General features: G+C 40.6%; 3 protein-coding genes across 4 annotated transcripts in view; 2 read left to right on the top strand and 1 right to left on the bottom strand.

The window, feature by feature from the left end:
* LOC109405489 (E3 ubiquitin-protein ligase UBR1) overlaps window positions 1-6,161 on the bottom strand; it is a 123,728-nt gene extending 117,567 nt beyond the window's left edge. For both annotated transcript variants that reach the window (XM_029856448.2, XM_019678577.3), the window contains exons 1-2: window positions 6,006-6,161; window positions 5,583-5,893 (exon numbers count right to left, since the gene is read on the bottom strand). In XM_029856448.2, the coding sequence (XP_029712308.1) occupies window positions 5,583-5,745 (163 nt within the window). In that variant the 5' untranslated portion in view covers window positions 5,746-5,893; window positions 6,006-6,161. The remainder of the gene's footprint in view (window positions 1-5,582; window positions 5,894-6,005) is intronic.
* LOC134285363 (uncharacterized) overlaps window positions 1-11,897 on the top strand; it is a 224,659-nt gene extending 212,762 nt beyond the window's left edge. The window contains exon 2 of the mRNA XM_062845959.1: window positions 11,195-11,897. The gene's annotated coding sequence lies outside the window, so the exon portion shown is untranslated. The remainder of the gene's footprint in view (window positions 1-11,194) is intronic.
* Window positions 11,898-11,982: 85 nt separating this feature from the next.
* LOC109405658 (ADP-ribosylation factor-like protein 6-interacting protein 1) lies at window positions 11,983-15,779 on the top strand. Its single transcript, XM_019678727.3, has 3 exons — window positions 11,983-12,135; window positions 12,201-12,572; window positions 15,446-15,779. Exons 1-3 carry the CDS (start codon window positions 12,121-12,123, stop codon window positions 15,641-15,643), a joined length of 585 nt encoding a protein of 194 aa, XP_019534272.1. The 5' UTR covers window positions 11,983-12,120; the 3' UTR covers window positions 15,644-15,779.
* Window positions 15,780-20,748: the final 4,969 nt, after the last annotated feature.

The following is a 20,748-nucleotide window of genomic DNA, read 5'->3' as shown; positions in this document are numbered from 1 at the left end:
CACACACACACACACACACACACACACACACACATACCGTCTTACCCCGTTCGTTCGACACGTTTTAATACGACACTTTTTAATTCGTACCCCGCTTATTCGACACATGTCGAATTAAAAAGTGTTCGAATGTCACAGCGATGTACACTGTAAATGCAAAACAGTTTGATATTGCGCTTATACTCCCACCCGCAGCAGCTCCTCCTGCAGCTGGCAATTCCGGAAGTTCTGAGTTGGTGCTATTCTACACCCAAACCGCCTGGAGACCAATCGGAATGAACTGAGGATGGCAATAATCGTAGAAAGAACGAGATTTTCATTCGCACCACCGCATTATCTGTTAAAATTATGTTTCATAACAAATCCGGAAATCAAAACAAAAACAAAAATAGAGTTGCCAAAATTCAATGATCATGATGGTGTAGGGTGACCAGTTTGTCGAATTAAAAGTTTACCCCGGTTATTCGACAACAGTCGGTGTCGTATTAGCGGGGTAATACGGTACAGCCCCAGCATGGGCTGAAGCACTGAGTACGAAGCGGAATAGAAGAGCGCTAGACAGCGCATTCCGACTCATGGCCACTCGGGTCGCCAGCGCGTACAGAACCATTTCGACGGAGGCAGTATGTGTTATCGCGGGAATGATGCCCATTTGCATCACCATCGCCGAAGACGTGGAATGCTACCAACGCAGAAGTACCTGGAGCGTAAGAGATATAGTCAGAGCGAACTCGTTGGCTAAATGGCAGCAAGAGTGGGACAATTCGGCGAATGGCAGGTGGACTCACCGGCTTATCCCTAGCGTGTCAGCGTGGGTGAATAGGAAACATGGGGAGGTGAACTTCCATCTGACGCAGTTCCTGTCCGGCCATGGCTGCTTCAGGAAGTACCTGCACCGGTTTGGGCACGCTCTTTCGCCCTTTTGCCCGGAGTGTGTTAACGTGGAGGAGACACCGGAACATGTCGTTTTCGAATGCCCCAGGTTCGAAGAAATTCGCGTCTTGCTGCGCGGAGTGACAGTCGAGAACATTGTCGAAGAGATGTGTCGCGATGAAAACACGTGGAACGCTGTCGACAGAGCAGTAACGAGGATGCTGTCCGCGCTGCAGAGGAAGTGGCGCGAAGACCAGAGAGCGGCGGAACGCGATCCGGGTAGGCATGATCCACCGCCGGGGACATGACTGAGTCGTCCGTAACGTGGCACCGGTTTTTGGTCGTCGGAGCGCCGATGAACCGGAAGTCCACCACCAACCGGAATCGCCGGACCGACTTCGGCACCTTACTGGTCGGGATAGAAGCATCGGTATCGGGAGAACTTCCACCGCCGGGGTTTTTCTCCGTCGGAGTAGGCTAGGTCCACCGCCGGGGACTGGACCGAGTCTATCGCGAAGAAGCACCGGAATCGCAGGAGAGACCTCGGCACCTGTCTGGGAAGAAACGGTTTCGGAAGATGTTCCACTGCCGGGGAACTCTTTGTCGGCGTAGGGTAGATCCACCGTCGGGGACTACACGAGTCGTGCGCGAAAAGCTGGAGTGCTAAATGGCACAACGGCGGCACGGGGAGGACACCGTTCGGAGCAAGTTAGTAGGATCCGAATGCCTTGCGTGGTATTAGAATAACAAATTGTGTGTGTGTTGTACCTATGTGTCGCTGAATGGCGATATGTTAGGTACTAACATTAGAACGTGTAGAATAACAAATTTGAAACTAAGCATGTTGTCCGCTTAATGGCGAGCTAACACCAACCGGAGTAAGCAAAATACGAGACGTGTATGAGTACAGATTAGGAGCGACAAAAAGTGCATGAGCACAGTAGCAGAAGAGCGCATGAGCGCATTGCCCCCCCTGAAGCAGTCGCATATCAGTGGTACCAGGGGGATCAAGGCAGCAAGGTGTAGCAGAGTTTTTCCAATCGGTTTTCTCTGCTGGGGAGGTTGGGAGAAAAACACACACACACACACACACACACACACACACACACACACACACACACACACACACACACACACACACACACACACACACACACACACACACACACACACACACACACACACACACACATAATACACACGCACAGACATTTGCTCAGTTGGTCGAGCTGAGTTGATTGGTACATGGGACTCGGCCCTGAGGGCCTCGGATCGAAAGTCGGTTTTTCGAGCGGTATTTATACCCTTCTTAGGGTCTGTCCATAAACTACGTAGACTCTTGGGGGGGACGGGGGGGTCTGGCCAAAGTCTACGCTCCATACAAATTTCGAAAATTTTGTATGAAGAAAAGTCTACGAGGGGGGAGGGGGGGGGGTCTGAGATGGCCGAAAAAAAGTCTACGTAGTTTATGGACAGCGCCTTATGGGTGTAAGAAGGATAAAAACCTACTTCAAGATCGTTTCTATGAACTCAAATTTGGGTTCCCGCACGCAACCCCGAAGTTGGGTGAAATAAACTCATATTTGGGTACTTTGTTTTCTCCGTGTAAGTTTCGCATGAGATAATTTCGCAACTCTCAAGCAAGCCGCGACTTCGATTTGGTGGTGCGAAGATAATAGTCCTGTTTAACGACGCAGGTTGAACTAACTCGAAGTTGCTGCATCTTTCTCTTACCTATTTGTCAACAAATGGGTAAGAGCAAGATGCAGCAACTTCGAGCAAGTTCAACCTACGTCGTTGAACAGGACTAATATTTGTCCAAAAAGAAACCAATCCTCAAACATCTTGTTTGACTCGATCGATTTTTCATTAGTGTCAAACTGATGTTGTTTCTTGAGTTCTTTCCTTGTCAAATAAATATTTGACCCTAGATGTTTTCTCCGACGCCAAATATTTCAAGCATAACTTTTCAATCCCGACGTAACTCGAGAATGTAAACAAATCCGGGTTAACTGCTGCATGCATGATTCATAAAGCAAATTGAAGAATCCACATCACTGTTTGATGATTTATTGCTTAATTTGTTTAACTAAGCATATTTTTCGAAACGACGTATCTAACTATTTTGATGTTTACAACTTTACTGATAGATACACCGTTTTGATATATGAGAAAACCAAACGACGTATCTAGCCAAAATCAAAAGTAACAGATACACCAAACTGGCACCATACAAAAGCGACGTATCTGGCATGACGTATCTCTAACCAACCCGGTGTATGTGTATTTTTGTCAAAATTCATTGTGAAAATAAAATGGAATGAGTAGGTTTTGTTTCTTACCTAGTGCGTGATGTTAAGCACGAAAAAACTTATGAAAAGTATTTTTATAAAAAAATTATTTTAGTGAAATGGTCGTCAACATTGACCATGAATTTACTCAGATCAGTGAAAAAGTTAGATACGTCGATTTGCAAAATTATGCTTGATTTGACAATTTTCGACAGATAAATTTTGGCAAGTTGTTTGGCTCTGTTTGTCCCTAGGGTAAAAACACTAGACTTCGCCCCCCTAAAATTCTGCACTAATCTTCGCCACTTCATACATAAAAAATGGAATTTGTATGGAGGGGGCGAAGACTAGAGCAGTGGCGAAGTCTAGTGCTTTTACCCTATTAGTATTCGTTTTTTTTCGAGAGTGACACATATTTTTGTTTGCCAAGTACACCTTGGTCAAAGTGACGGGCTTGATGGTCTAGTGGCTATCATATAACACTTACGGGTTATGCAATCAAGCGAACTGTGCCGCATTATCTTCAGAGTAATACATACACTAATCCATCACGGTAAAGGCTGGGTATGCTGCGCAATTCAGATCCCATTGTAATCCACTAGCCTCTGCCCAGCAACTCCTATCCCTATTGACGTTAGGAAAACAAACATGCTTTATGTATCTAACTGCGTACTAACCTATCAAGGACTGTTAGTTCTGGTAATTCAAGGACTCACGTGCATTCTTATTGTAGAACACATTCTCTAATTTGACAGAGTTTTGCAACTACCTAGCTGTTATCGACAACATCGGCAGCAATGGAACGTCAGGCCATGCTAGTTGTTTGTATTTGTAGATAATTTGTATTGTTAAAAAAATCTTTGTTAGTAATCCTATACCTATTGTAGAAAAAAGCCTTCCCTTGTTTGCTTGATGAATTTAGTTGGCAGGTAAGTATAGGGTGGTCCAGTCTTCCCCGGTCAATGCCGACCCTGAGGAACTCGAAAAGGTGAGCTAGCCTGGGCGTACGGACGCCGATGCCACAGGATGCGTGGAGCGTCCCATCGGTAGTTACATAGCCTAAAGTCCCAGGTTTTTCTTTGTTGTCCTGGAACTAAACTAGAAGCAAGCCATGGATGGGGCTAGAGTTCCGATGCATGTATAAATATCAGTTCCGCCGTTTTGTTTTTCTCAGAATTCAAATAGATTGTGTTTGATTAGGGGCGCTCTTTCACTGGGATTTAAATCTCTATGATAACGGGACCTTTTCATCGCAATCGATTTCTTGCACCTCTGGGATAACAAAACAGGAACCACAGACAGGAACTATACAGAAATCGATGCTTCATTGCCTCTCAATGACAATGGAGTAGTACGACATGCACTAAATACTAAGGGTACGGATAATGCCACAAAAGATCTAAATACTGGTCGCAGTGGCTCAGAACAGAAAAAAAGCTAGTCAAAGTTGACAGAGGAACATCAGAGCTACTCTATTTGTAATTTGTAAGTTTATTTCTACGATAGCCTGTCAGTGTACAAACTTTAAATCAGGTCAAGGAATCGAACATTATTGAAAAAAAAAATACATTTTAGATTTGGAAACTAAATGAAACAAACAAATTAATACAACAAAACCTAACAATGAAGTTATACGCAAGTAAGAATAAAATAGGACAAACAGATAGATGGGTAGAAGTTTTCAGGAACTTTGAGGACAATACTGCCCATAACTGCATAACAGTCACATTCGTCAAAAGTAGGCATTGGAGAAAATGGAGCTCAAGTTTGCAACTTGCGTTAGTATGGGAAAGGATTGAAATTTCAAGAATTTGCCAAAAATTCAAAATTAATCATTTAGCAATGAAATCTTCTACAGCTATTCTCCTATCCTTGGCGAAGGTTTGTAAAAATAATTAGACCAAAATATGATTGGTGGTACGCTATGAAGCCAGTATCTATTATCAGTGTGACTGTTATGCGGTTACATTCGTGAGTATTTCTTAATGAGACAAAATAACTTGGTATTTATTTCACATTTTGTAGAACAAACTTGTCAAGTTCATTTGGGTGGATGAAAGTACTGATAATTTGGAGATGATCCCCGGTAATAACTCAATATTGACAAAAACTGCAAATGTTACAAATATGCAGTTATGGGCAGAATAAGACCCACAAAAAATGTGGAAATCACGTCATGCTTGTCAGGCATACATTACATACAAACATTTATTTGTTCAACATCAAGACATAATCAACAATAGTACGCCACAATCAGTCTTGTTAGCGATCACAGTCATACCAGCTCAGATCAATCACGGAGGAGCAACCATTGACATGTAGTCAGATATGATCGATTTTTTACAGGACTTAAGGTTAAAAACAGGTTGAAGTTTGAAAAGTAAATACAATACAATTCATAACTTTGTTCTGACTTACCTAACTCGGAGTTGGGTTTCTGCTCGATATGAATAAACTGGGCAGCGCTGCTCTGCAGGAAGGTTACAAAATCCAGCTGGCTAAGACTGTTCGCCTCCACTTTGGCTCTCCATTTTTTCAGCGGATTGTCCAATGTGGGCTCCACTTCCTGAATTTCAAACATTTTTGTTTTGCTTCCAAAGCTGTTGTTGACAGCTCGCCCAGCGGAAAGAAAGGCCCGTCTATGCTCGTATGTCAATGAGTGACTTTTACAATTTTAGATGTTTGTTCGTCGCAATTTTTCTCTGCTTCGTGTCTCCAAGGTTAAAACCCTAACAAAGAAGAAAAAGAAAGATGATGATTTTTCGTGCTTTTCCGGATATTCCGCTTTTCATTTATCCGTTCAAAAGCAGCAGAAAGCACTGAACTATAAGTTGAACATACCTGCCAACAAATTCTCGAGATATTTTGCCAAATAAACTCCAATTTCCGTCACGATCTCGTTTCGTACACTTCGCGAAAATATTTTTTCTTCTCAGCGCGAGCTGATGCGAGTTGCACTAATAACACGCTAATTTGTGGATACTCTATCGTTGGGTAAAGACGATTACGAAATTATGTCAACATTCAATCCCAAAATGGGTACTTCTTTGCAAGCTACACTGAACTACAAATCAACCCAAATTTAAGTTGTTTTGACGCAATCCCGGTCTTCCGTGGAATAACTCAAATTTGCGTTAAACAGCGAAAGTGGTGAGTGAGTAGTTCTCGTTTGAGAGCGGCAAAAAAATTAACCCAGTGGTAAGTTATTTTCACCCAACGGAGGCCTCAAATAACGCAAATTTGGGTTAATTCAAGAAAACCCAAATTTGGCTTCTTCCACGGAAGAGCAGCGGATGCGTCGGTGCTTTTCTCTTTGTTTCCGACAACATGAGCCTCTGCACGAATTTGCCCTGTCCTGCTCCCTCCCACAGAAAACTTGAAAACAGCGCGCACAGTAAAAGTCACATTTGACTTTTACTGTGCGAACTGTTTTCAAGTTTTCTGTGGGAGTGAGCAGTACGCCAGATTCGTGCAGAGGCTCATTGCGGTGGGGCGAGGGAGAAAACAATCCAACTTTGAGTTAAAACTTTAAGCAGTTTAGCCACGAGTTTAGCCAAATTTGAGTTTTCAAAACTTATTCTTTGGGTTATAATATTTTTCCGTGTATAGCTTTGGAGCACAACACGGGAAAAATCTATTTAACTGGCAAAAAATCAAGATCACAATTGATTGATGCACCAAGCGAAAAGAAGAAGAAGTTTTGACCTCGGTTTTGACATCCAAGCGGTGTGCCGTCGATTAGATCCTCGTCGCTGACTAGGTCGCTGATTGGTCGATGGATGTAAACGGCACACCGCTTGGATGTCAAAACTCTTTTTCTTACCGCTTGGTGCATCAATCAATGAGCCATTTTACGAAGTGACAACAATGGTGATGATGATATTGGTTTTCACGGGTTATTGGACACTACCTCCTGTCAAAATTCATTCATAAAATCGGCTCGTAAAATAGACTATAGGCTCCTAAAGTCCTATCGGGATTCTTGTTTTAAACCACAATATATGGTTCAAGAGTACATATTTACTCATTTTTTGACGTTTTTATTAACCGTAGTTGAAAATAGTCTATTTTACGAAACGACAACAGTGTTGATATTCATATTAACACTCACGGGCTTGGGCGCAACCTCCTGTCAAATTTTCATTCATGAAATGAGCGATCAGCTGATCCGAAACGTCTCGTAAAATGGCTCATATATAATTTTTAGCCTTTTGTCTCGTCCCTAGTTTATAAATAATAGTAATCCTACATTATATACACGGAAAAATATTATAACCCAAAGAATAAGTTTTAAAAACTCAAATTTGACTAAACTGCTTAAAGTTTTAACTCAAAGTTGGGTTGTTTTCTCCCTCGCCCCACCTCAATGTTTTCGAAAACAAAGAGAGAAGCACCATAGACTAATTTCAAGACCTCGATGTACCAAAGAAAACGATCAAATTTCAAACTGCTTAAAGTTTTAACTCAAAGTTGGGTTGTTTTCTCCCTCGCCCCACCTCAATGTTTTCGAAAACAAAGAGAGAAGCACCATAGACTAATTTCAAGACCTCGATGTACCAAAGAAAACGATCAAATTTTCGGTGACCAGTAAATATTCATAATCGTGTATTTTTTTCCGTGTAAATTGCCTTTTGTGTAAATTTTATTTAGCGTGTTACACTGATCTGACAGCTCTGACAGTAAGGGACTAAACATAAATTACGTAAAGTGAGTACCGAGGATTGTTCACAATCTGCGAACTTGACTGCGAAAAAAATTGCGACCATGACGCCGACGGAAGCACCGACGCATCCGCTGCTCTTCCGTGGAAGAAGCCAAATTTGGGTTTTCTTGAGTCAACCCAAATTTGCGTCAATTGAGGCCTCCGTTGGGTGAAAATAACTTACCAGTGGGTTAATTTTTTTGCCGCTCTCAAACGAGAACTACTCACTCGTCACTATCGCTGTTTGACGCAAATTTGAGTTATTCCACGGAAGACCGGGATTGCGTCAAAACAACTTAAATTTGGATTCATTTGTAGTTCCGTGTAGATCTGCGGAGGCGGCCAGTGTGAGCCAATCGTGCAGAGAGAACTGTCAAACTGTGAGCCAAATGAACATGCTTATCGTTCGTAGGAAGGCGTCGTTTGAACGGTATTGCAATCGGAACTAAATAAATTAAAATTATGTATTGACGATTGCATGAATTTATAGACTCTAGTGCAGTTTCATTTTTGTGAGATACAACTTGCACACTCACTAATATCAGCGGCGTCATGGTCGCATTTTTTTCCGCAGTCAAGTTCGCATATTGTGAACAATCCTCGGTACTCACTTTACGTAATTTATGTTTAGTCCCTTACTGTCAGAGCTGTCAGATCAGTGTAAAACGCTAAATAAAATTTAGGGTCGATTCAAATATGACGTCCATCATTTTTCCGGATTTTTAGACCCCCCCTCCCCCCACTGTCACGCTTTTTCGTATACCTTATACATGGCGTGTCACACTTTCTCAGACCCCCCCCTCCCCCCTAAATGATGGACGTCATATTTGAACGACCACACACAAGGCAATTTACACGAAAAAAATACACAGTTATGAATATTTATTGGGTACCGGACTGGTCACCGAAAATTTGATCGTTTTCTTTGGTACATCGAGGTCTTGAAATTAGTCTATGCTAATATCAGTAGGCGTATGCTGCAAAAAGTTGACATTCAACCATCAGGAGTGAGATGCGTCGCTGGCAAACCCGGATTTCATTATTTTTTTCTTGGAATTAAATGTATTAATTATGTATTAATATTGGGAAGGTGTGAAGATCAATGATACCGTCTTACCCCGTTCGTTCGACACGTTTTAATACGACACTTTTTAATTCGTACCCCGCTTATTCGACACATGTCGAATTAAAAAGTGTTCGAATGTCACAGCGATGTACACTGTAAATGCAAAACAGTTTGATATTGCGCTTATACTCCCACCCGCAGCAGCTCCTCCTGCAGCTGGCAATTCCGGAAGTTCTGAGTTGGTGCTATTCTACACCCAAACCGCCTGGAGACCAATCGGAATGAACTGAGGATGGCAATAATCGTAGAAAGAACGAGATTTTCATTCGCACCACCGCATTATCTGTTAAAATTATGTTTCATAACAAATCCGGAAATCAAAACAAAAACAAAAATAGAGTTGCCAAAATTCAATGATCATGATGGTGTAGGGTGACCAGTTTGTCGAATTAAAAGTTTACCCCGGTTATTCGACAACAGTCGGTGTCGTATTAGCGGGGTAATACGGTAACTGAGAACTGCCCTTATCTCTGATAGACAATCCGTCCTATGCCAGCTCAAGCTGTATACCTCGCAACGTTAGTTGTTCATTGTACTAAACGTGAGCTGTCCCGTAGAATTGTTTTAAGCGCTCCCTGCGCTTGGATTTCTTCCCGTGTTGAATAGGCTTCTAAAGTCCTATCGGGATTCTTGTTTTAAACCACAATATATGGTTCAAGAGTACATATTTACTCATTTTTTGACGTTTTTATTAGCCGTAGTTGAAAATATATAATTTTTATTTTTTCAGCATTTTGTCTCGTCTCTAGTTTATAACACATACTTTGAGTGATTTTTTTTTCACTGTGTATGTCAGATACACGCTAAGGTCAGTTTACCTTTTTTTCAAAAAGTGTACATTCGCAAATATGCGTAAATGATACTCAAATATAGGTAAAAAATACTCAAATATGGGTAATGTGTACCTGATTGTAACCCAAATATGGGTAAATATTACCCATAAATGCGAATGTGCACTTTTGCAAAATATGAGTTTTATTTACCCATATTTGCGTGAAGTTTACGCAAATTTGAGTAAAATTTACCCATATTTTAGAAAAATAGGTAAACTGACCTTAGCGTGTAGGAACATTTTTGAAATCCCAGTGCGAAAAATGTCGAGCTCAGTCACACAAGGTTGACCTCAAATGTCAAAGTAGAACTGTTTACCATTTTTCTTATTTCGAATTTTCTCATTATTCCTTAGTTTTTCAAGTTCTAGTAAAGTGCAATTCCGATTAGAATACCATGCTTGATCGTATTATTCAATATAAGCGAGATTTCGTCTTTAATTTTAGTACCCTATTTACCTGCCTTATCCATTACACCCACAATGCCCCTACTGCATCGAAGAGCCTTTTAATTGACTGCTTACTAACTGGTGTTCCAGATCTCAACTGACCATTCCTACCGACTAACCAAAACTTCAACCTACAACCTTCAATCTAAACCCAGATTGGTACCAGCTCACGCAGAAACCTTGGAATATGTTTTCTGTAATATCTGTAATATTTGATGAATAGGCTCCTAAAGTCCTATCGGGATTCTTGTTTTAAACCACAATATATGGTTCAAGAGTACATATTTACTCATTTTTTGACGTTTTTATTAGCCGTAGTTGAAAATATATAATTTTTATTTTTTCAGCATTTTGTCTCGTCTCTAGTTTATAACACATACTTTGAGTGATTTTTTTTTCACCGTGTATGTCAGATAGGAACATTTTTGAAATCCCAGTGCGAAAAATGTCGAGCTCAGTCACACAAGGTTGACCTCAAATGTCAAAGTAGAACTGTTTACCATTTTTCTTATTTCGAATTTTCTCATTATTCCTTAGGTTTTCAAGTTCTAGTAAAGTGCAATTCCGATTAGAATACCATGCTTGATCGTATTATTCAATATAAGCGAGATTTCGTCTTTAATTTTAGGACCCTATTGAACAAAGTTAATACATACAGCAGAATCATCACAAAACAGGCTTTCCGTTCCATCATTAAAAGTCTCCAAAATATCTTCCATATTGCTACAATAACTAAAATAAACTGATCTAAAATTCGATAAATGTACATACGACCTATTCAAATCGAGCTCCAGAATTATATATTTTCAACTACGGTTAATAAAAACATCAAAAAATGAGTAAATATGTACTCTTGAACCATATATTGTGGTTTAAAACAAGAATCCCGATAGGACTTTAGGAGCCTATTATGCACTTATGAGCTGAGACGAGACTCGCGAAGAGGAAAAAAAGCAACGTCAAGTGCAGCCCAACTGAGCTGTCAGTTGTAGCCCGTTTGATTACGTTACCTAAAACGAGTAAAGTATTGCTATCCGAGATAAATTCTGAAACCAAAATTCACTCCGAGCAGCATTTTCTTCTCCTGTACTGTAAAAAATAAATTGAAAACAAAATATTCCAATGATTACTTTGCTTGGCGATTGTTGGCGATGCAAAATTTCACCTCAACATGATTTTGTGCGTAAATGGGATTCAGTCACACTGCATGTGAGGTGATGCGGTCACGTACGTGTTTGAACCACCAGCCCAAAACATAATATCAACACAGATAGGAAGAAGAAAAAATAACAAAGTGAAGAAAAAGAAGACCGTCTTCGCGAGTCTCGTCTCAGCTTATGAGTATACGGTTTGGACAACGCAACGACGGAAATGGTTCCTACGGGTTTAACTATTTGAGACGAGCAATTTTTTTCTTTTTCTCGACCGACGAACGCGATTTTTAAGCTGCGGCAACTAACAAAGTGTTTTTCCACTGCCATTTGCTCAACTGTCAATGATGCGCGAAAAAATCGAACATTCAGCATAAATTCGGGGTTATGATTTATGCACTCCAAAAATTTTCGATGAGCAACATAACTAACAAATGCCTAACATTGTCGAACGCCTAACTTCCTCCGTGCTGGGTAGGGCTTACACATTTTAGTGCTGAGCGGTTTTACTGTGAAGGAGAAAACAACCCAATTCTGAGTAAAAAATTAAAGCGGTTTAGCCATTTTTTTTTCAGTGTACATATTTTAAAAACAAAAGTGTAGAATTGTGTAGAGTTTTTTTTTCGAGTGACGGTGACAGTCGCACAGAGTGTTCTGAAATTAAATTTTGTTTTATCTCGATCGATAACGACGGAAAAATGTTGGAAACAAAAGTAATGCAATTTCTCCGGTCTTTTAATCATAACAAACTATAAAATCATATTAAATTTCCTTTCAGAAGAAAGATTTTAATCGTTTGAAGAGCAACCTGGAGGATTGGAGAGAACTGCTGGTCATTTTCCATGACTTGCTACAGTGGAAGTTGCCTTACAGTCCGGTCGTTATCGCCAGTTCCGTGACAGTGTTCTTTTCGCTCCTCTGGTGGTTGAATTTGACCGTCGTCACGCAGTTGGCTTTGCTCCTGTTGGCCGCGTTCGTCGGGAACTTTTGCTACCCGTCAATCGCAAAAATTGTCTTCAAGCCGGAAAAATGGGCCGGCGTACAGGAAAAACACTTGGACATTGTCGTTGGCAAGATGTTAGATTTAAGCGAATCGGTCACCGGTTGCTGGAATTCGTTCTTTTGGAACCAGCACGATAAATCAGTGGCGGTAAGTTTTTTTTCTTCATTGAAATTGGGTTTGTGAATGCAAAGTATTTCACATTAATCTCCCTTTATAAGGTAGTGTATAATCAAGCTTTTTTCATCGCGTAAATGAAAACAGCGTTAATTAAAAAATCCGCGTAAATCAAAACCGCGGTATTCAAAAATCTCTAAATGAAAAAACCAATAATCAAAGATACTGGGAGGATGGAAGGATACGCAAGCGTTTTAGAGGCTTTAGGTTTCAGCTTGTTCTGGTGGATTTCAGGGGCGATTTAGGAGGATACCTACCAAAGGCTAAAACATATAGGGTAGAGAACCACTTGGGCAGCGGCCGGTATTTTGGGCACTCTTCGCTATAATTCAGTCAATTGCAAACCAACTGACTTGAAATTTTGTACACAGCTAGATACTACAAATACGTATCTCATTGCGTTCCAAAAATAGTGTCAATTGATTCAGAATTGGCTGAGTTATAGCAGAAAAGTGCCCAAAATAGGACCCCTGCCGAGATGGTTCCACAATTTTTTTTTTTTGCAATTTCTCATCGTAATAGGGGGCTGTTCATAAACCACGTAGACCAAATTTTGGCCATCTCAGGCCCCCCCCTCCCCCCTCGTGGACTTTTATCCATACAAAAAATTTGAAATTTGTATGGAGCGTAGACTTTGGCTAGACCCCCCCCTCCCCCCATGAAGTCCACGTAGTTTATGAATAGCCCCTAGGCTGTTTTACCTCACGCAAATCTGACAGGAAAAGGCCTACTTTCCCACACCAAATTAGCAGTGCTGTAATGGTTCATTACAGCACTGATTTGCGTTGCGTAATGAACCATTACAGCACTTTTTTCAGTTTTGATCAAATTCTTGATGCTTTCTGGACGCAGTTTTGAAAAATTGTGACAACTGCACAGTATAACCTGCTATAACCAGACTTTCTTAAACATGGCTATAAACATCTGTATGCAGTTTGAAGAAAAAGTTTTGTTAAAAACTATCCTCAAGTGGTAATTTATGAAATTGCAAAAAAAACGTTGTACGCAACTTGGTGCAGAACTCGATTTTTACAGCACTCGTCGTAATTATCCAACTCGGCAAGCCTCGCTGGATAAATGTACGGCTCGTGCTGTAAAAATCTTCTTTCTGCACCTTGTTGCGTAAACTACTATTACAAGTTTATTTAAAGTATTTTTTTTATCTGTACTAACGAGATTTTTAGCCCTAGGCTAGTTCATCTCGGGACCCACGCTTTACTTCCGAAGGAAGAACTCACAGTCACAATATTGCAGAAGTCATATTTAGTTTTGAATAGGTACCGTGCGAGCACCATATTATAGACAGCTCCATATTCTGAACAGTCGACTAACGCAAAATAGTTTTTCCTTTTATGAAGCATATATTGATTCGAGAGTTGAGGTGTTAATTTTATTAAACCCCTCTATTATCCAATCGTTACAAAACATATCGTTTTTGACTGAACTGCGAACGTAGAGAATGTGTTTGTACATAGTAAGTAACACTATGTGTTCAGAATTAGGACCACGGCTTCTTATGGTGTCCATAATTAGGAACACGTCGTCCACAAACAAAAATATGTCTAGATCAGAGACTGGAAGTTATTATGAGATTTAATTTATTTTATACATTTAGCTAGACAACAAACACATTTGATGGTAATGTGAAGCATTATCTCTAGCAACAAGAACTTCCATTTATTTTAGTGTTTGTTGTGAGATTCCCTTAACCGTTCAGAATATGGGTACCGCACGGTATATCGATTTACCATTTTGATGAATTCAAAAGATATTAATCAATCGTTTTATCAACGGAGTACACAGCGCGCCCCTAAGGATCGGACTGTAGGTTCTAGAAGGCTAGACGGTATTAGAAACTCACTTTTTATTAAGTCCAGAGTTTGTAACATCGTCGTACTCCGTCAGGTAGACGTATCGCTCAGCGGAGGGAAAACGCAGATAGGCAGGGGCTGTTCATAAAACACGTAGACCAAAATTTGGTCATCTCAGACCCCCCCCCCCTCCCCCCTCGTAGACTTTTGTCCATACAAAAATTTGAAAATTTGTATAGAGCGTAGACTTTGGCCAGACCCCCCCCCTCCCCCCAAAAAGTCTACGTGGTTTATGAACAGCCCACAACGAGGCTAGAAGATGCGTTGATATTACAGAATTACAAAGAATTACAGAATAACTTTTCAACACCTTGTTCGAAATTTTCTGCCACTTAACTAAGATTTTTTTGTTTGTTTTCGCATCATCAACAACTGTTGTTATGGAGGCTATGCTGGGCCCATAACCTGATAGAAAACGCGTTAACTCAAGTTAGAGTCGTAACAGATTGATTTTATTAGCAAAGTAACAATGGTTCTGTAGCACTAGTCCGAATGACACTAGCCCGAAAGTCACTAGCCCGAAAGACACTAGCCCGAATGCCACAAGCCCGAATGCCACAAGCCCGAATGTAACACTAGCCCGAATACCACTAGCCCGAATAGTAGCATAAGGTATTTTGGGGAAAACTGATTAACAATTCCATTAGAGCTTTTTCCTTCTTTATGTTATCGGCTATTCCTTCAAGATTTATTGACGCAAATCGTATTAGCATCATCATTAGCGCCATAATCAATTTACAAATCCTGCAGAGGTTTTTCCTTGTTTGGAACATACGCTGTTCTTCCGTATTCTATTATTACCAAGATACTGATGGATGAATATCGATTCGGGCTTGTGGTATTCGGGCTAGTGACATTCGGGCTAACGGTGCATTCGGGCTAGTGCCGTTCGGGCTAGTGTCATTCGGGCTAGTGACAATCGGGCTAGTGTTATAGAATCTTAATTAAGTTTCTTTTGATTTTTGTTTATTTTAGCATATCGTAAAGGTTAGCGCAGCTTTACTGTTCATGGCGTGGATCGGAGCAAGTGTGAACAACTTGCTGCTATGCTATTTGGTATCGATGACACTAGGTTTGTGGCCCGGATTATCGCAAATGGAGGAATTTCAGACCAAACTCGATATGATCAAATCAAAAATATCATTTTTCAACACTCACGACAAAACTAAGTAGTTTCTTTATATCCTAGTGGAAGTATTTGTAATATGTATCGCGCCATACGCTCAATATCAGCTTTCCTCAACAAGGTCGCCATTTAATACCAAAATAAGCACATTTTATTGATCTCCAATTATAACGCTTAAGAGAACGTTCTGGGAAGCTTTAATATTCTTGTCCGAAATCCCATGTAAATTCACCTTATCCCTTTTGGGACGGAACTGAAAAAAACTGAAATTCCCATACAAATTGCTCAAATTTGGCTCTCTAGAATTCTCAGATTTTCAATATATCAACACTTTCTCTTTGGTATTTGCAAGAACTATTACACTTTCAATTTGTGTACTTAGTGCTAACGTAAGAACAAACACGACAATCACGAAACGCGACGCGAGATAAGACACGACACTTATGGTTCTTACACTTGTCAAAATAATTAAAAACATACCTTAAGGCAAAACTTGAAGCATTTTCTCATTTTTTCGGTTTTTGATTTTTTATTAAATAACGAAGCAATATTCTCAAAATCGGTTTTCGTGCACAGGTATCTTCTGATTTTTTTTTGAGGTGGATAATGTTTTCCATTTGTGCAGAAACGATTTTTTTGTGAAATTTTGTTCAAAAATGGTTTCTGCAAAAACGAAAAAGATTTTCCACTACAAAAAAAAATTCAGAAGATACCTTGATCCATACTCTACATGTGCACGAAAACCGATTTTAAAAATATTGCTACGTAATTAAATAAAAAAAAACAAAAACCAAAAAGTGAGGAAATGCTCCCAGTTTCGCCTTAATGCCGACCGGTCTCGGGCTCGATGCAGCCCATCTATGGGACAATGTCCGACTGATTGCGCTGTTCCAAGTTAGGAGAGAGAGAATGCTACTGCTACAGATGATGGTTCGTGTCGACGAGATCGCATAGACTCGACATGATGGGAGGATCGTCTTCATTCATCAGCGGCATCAGCGGTTTGGTGGGAAGCTTTCCTCACAGTTTTAACGAGCTTCGCACTTCCCCAATTTATTTCGTGGTCGGTTTCCACCGTATGAGCCGCCACGCTCGATTCGTTGCTCTTCTTAGACACCACTGCGTTCTTATGGGGCTGTCCATTTATTACGTAAGGCAATTTTTACGATTTTTCGACACCCCCCCCCCCCCCCTTGTAAGCTTTTTTGTATGAAGGTCCAAATATGTTTGTATGGCGCGTAAGATTTCTCAAACCCCCCCTCCCTCCATAAACCCTTATGTAATTAATGGACGGCCCCTATGCCCCCTTAGGGAACGTCCATAAATTACGTCACGCTTTTGGGGGGAAGGGGAGGTTTAGTAAAGTGTAACAACCCATACAAAAATTTCTGAGGTTTCATACAAAAAGTGTGACATAGGGGGGAGGGGGGGTTGAAAATGGGCAAATTTTGCGTGACGTAATTTATGGACGCTCCCTTATGCGGACTTTGACTTGCCGGCGGGTTTGTTCAATGTAAACCACCGAACAGTCTTTGCAGGGAATCTGGTATATGCCAGAATGCTCGTCAGTTTTAACCTTGTCTTTGAGGTTGCACCACCCTCAAGGTACTGAACGCCTCGGGTTCCGTCGCGCACAAAGAGTGTTCTCACTTTTGCGAACAACGTGTAACCATTGTCGGTGAAGTGTGGTTTTTATGGGGTTCGTTATTTTCGGGTAGAATGGCAGACTGACTCTTGACTTCTTTGGTGTCCGGCTGTAGGGTAGTAATATTGTCCGTGCAGTTGAATCCCGGAATTTTCGACTAGCGAAGTTGAATTTTTCTACAAATCCGTGCATCGGACCTAACTTCGGAAGTGGTGCGCTGTATAGCAGACCAGGTTTACTATTCAGCGCACTACTTCCGAAGTTAGGTCCGACGCATGGATTTGGAGAAAAATCCAACTTCGCTAGTCGAAAACTCCGATTTTCAACTAAATTGAGAATACTGTCGCGCTGTGTTTTTCGTTTATGTTTTCGGATGATTTTATCGACAAAAGACCTGTCGTACCCATTCACTTCGGCTGCTGAATTAATACGGTCTTTCCAAAGATGGTTAGAAGGAAAAAGATGACCGACTCTATTCTATTTAATATCGCCGGGGATTTCGACCAAAAGCGTTCCGTACCGTGTTGATTCCGTCGTCGCAGTTCGTGATTTGCTTTAAGTATCCGGTTGCCGGTCCGGGCCGTTTTAGTACATCTGTCTCAACGTCGGGTTGGAAATGTAGTTTTGGGAGTGGACGTGGAATCGGGTGACAATTTTTCTTCTGGTCGGAAGTGGAGGATGGTGCGAAGTGCGGATATAGCGTACATGTTTTTATTAGGAAAAGGATCTTGTTTTGTCTTCTTGTGATCTAGTTTTTCGAGTGGCATTTAAAAGTAATAAATAATGATGAAATCATTGGGAGAGTGTTTTGATGCTTGGAGGGGGGGGGGGGGGGGGGGGGGGGGGGGCTGCGGCTAAATTTTGTGGAGGAAAATTTCCCCCTGATCCATCCTGAGTGTCGGAAGTGGTGCGGATGTAAAATCCATAATTGGCTTCTTTAGTGGTGTTGAGATAATTCCATATTCTGAATCTGCATGCCAACCTGAGCCGAAATCCAAAATTTCATCAATTTTGGTGCCCGGGAACCTATTTAAAATTCAATTTGAAGTTTGTATGGGAGCGATTTGTCAAATCACCCCTCGTCGCATTTTGTACTGAGCGGAGCTGTCAAGCAGTGGCCCAGCTGTCAAAAGGTGATTTCATAAAATCTGTTTGAAATTGATTTTTGGTACCAAAATAAAGTTGAACAAATCTGAAAAAAATCATAGCGGCTCAGAAAAAGGTGCTCTTTCGTTTAAAAATAAAAAATCATTGATTTTTTCTTAATTTAAGAACCCAATTCTATCAGGATTTACCCGGGTTCTTAACCGGGTGATGTTTATTAATGCAGACAGGGATGGTTAACTGATCAGAAGATAGTGTTTCAGTGTTTTTGAAAAGATATTCGGAGTTGCGCCTAATGATTGAGTCTGCATTGTGTTGATGTGTCCCCGGCGTCGGGATGTTTGATGTCCAATAATTTTCATACTATAAGTCATGATGTTACAATTTCCGAAATCAGTCAAATATAAAATATTATTAATTTACATCACGGTGAATGTCTAATTGCATGTACAAAGTGTTCTATCTTATTCTTCCGGAGTGCATTCTTGTTGAATTATACAGGAAAGATTGCACACATAGTAACTGTCTGATCTAAAGCCGATTTATAATTTTGACCGAACGGCAGATCGTTTTCAATTATGCGGGAAATGCACTAATATTCACGTGAATATGCCTAAATAAAATGAACTGCGTCGATAATTTCTGAATTTCATTTATTTTGAGAGGCCTTGCCCACCTCCCCAACTACGCTACAAGTTGGCGCGTATGTCTGCAATTCTTATGTACACGGTAAAAATTCTGCACGCTAGATGTAAGGGAAAAATCCCTTAACTATTCAATGTCGTTATCAACATGATCAGAAGTGCTTTTCCTTTGAGATCGCAATGCTGTCAGTGTTGATTTGAGGACCAAAACAAACCCACCAGAGAAATCAACAGAAAATCCCTTCGATTTGCACTACTGTAAAAAGCAATACGATCCAAAGTGAAAAATTATTGATTTGGTAATGACTGTTTTGGGCATGAAAGTAAATATAGATGACAGGCGGTAGAAAGTGCACCTCTCTAACAGATGTGAAGCAGTGTAGTGGTAAAATAGTTGATCGTGACTCTAAAGGTCCTGGTATCGAATCTGGGTGCGGATGTACACATTTTTTTTTAATTTTAGTTTGGAAATCAAAACATTGCCAACAACGAATTGAAGTGAAGTTACATTAAAATTGAAGAGCCATTGGATGTTCTTTGTCAAATGATTGATAACAAACTGATTGAACAGTAGTGCGAATTCAAGTGCCAATCAGTTTATATCACAGTGCACATTTTTTACCGTGTAATATAACATCTTGATTTACACAAAAAGCAATCACATTACATATGAATTGAAGTTGGATTATTTATGCAAATATATTCGGGTTGTCGGACATTGGAACATACAAATCAAGCTAAAAATTGGTTCACCCATCACTGAATCGATTGAATTAATTAAAAATCTATTGGCGATCACAATAATAACCTTGCGCGTGACCGTGTGAGATGTGTGAAAAAAGTTTAGCGTGAATTTGCCTGTGCGTTTGTTTTGAGATTTTACCGAAAATTCATTAAGAGTGTATTAGTTGAACTTTGGCTCACCAGAGCGGCGCTATTCCTGTCGCCTATTAGGAGCGGGAGTCGTTCATCTTTTTCCTTCTTGTGGAGTTTGGTATTTCACTGGGAAGGAATCACCCCTCACGTGCAGCACACACAACTTACCCAGGCTGACGTCGGTTCGCAAGTGGCAAGAGTGAACGCGGTTGGCTGACGCCTGGAGTTGTTGCTACGCAAGCAGGGATGCTAACATTGTCTGCTTGACAGTTCGCATCACATTCAAATGCGCTATATCGCCTGCTGTGATCAATCTCCTTTCCACAGCTTTATGCAGTACATCTTATATCTCACATCCTCCTTCTACTCTAAAGAAGTTTTACACATTTTTAACAAAAAATGAATTTCCGTTTCTCAATTTGGAGTGTTTACTTACAACGATTTAACATATTGCGGATATTCCACCTCTTTAGACTTCTGCGCGAAAATTAGTTGCGTGGGCCCACAGATATAAAACCAGACCGCGTCCTGGTGAATATTTTACGCTGTGTTGCTAGGTACACAGTTGGTGATAGTTTTGCATTGTAAGCAAACTTTTATAACGCACCTACGCTGAAAATGAGCCTAATCATTTGCGTCGGAATCTATAAATCATCACAATGGGCAATAAGTTACAGTTATATTACATCATCGCATACGTTGCAATTGCTGTCATGAAGCTACCGAATACAGTTTCATTGTGAGACTGATTATGCTGCCGCTACTTTTTTCAAAATAGCTCGAACATTTTAGTGCTTAATTGTGGGAATGATATTTTCCGACAAGCAATAGGAGCTTGCACAGTGACGTCATCATCTCTCTCTCTCTCTCTTTCTCTCGTTCG

The sequence above is a fragment of the Aedes albopictus genome, chromosome 1, assembly GCF_035046485.1.
Source record: "Aedes albopictus strain Foshan chromosome 1, AalbF5, whole genome shotgun sequence".
Taxonomy (NCBI): Eukaryota; Metazoa; Arthropoda; class Insecta; order Diptera; family Culicidae; genus Aedes; species Aedes albopictus.
The sequence above is the reverse complement of the archived record's forward strand: the minus strand, read 5'-3'. Positions and strand labels throughout refer to the sequence as shown.

What these genes read in the sequence shown, in the direction of transcription:
- LOC109405658 (XM_019678727.3), top strand. An exon ending in AGCACGATAAATCAGTGGCG is followed by an intron (nt 12,573 to 15,445) that starts GTAAGTTTTTTT and finishes TGTTTATTTTAG; the next exon opens with CATATCGTAAAGGTTAGCGC.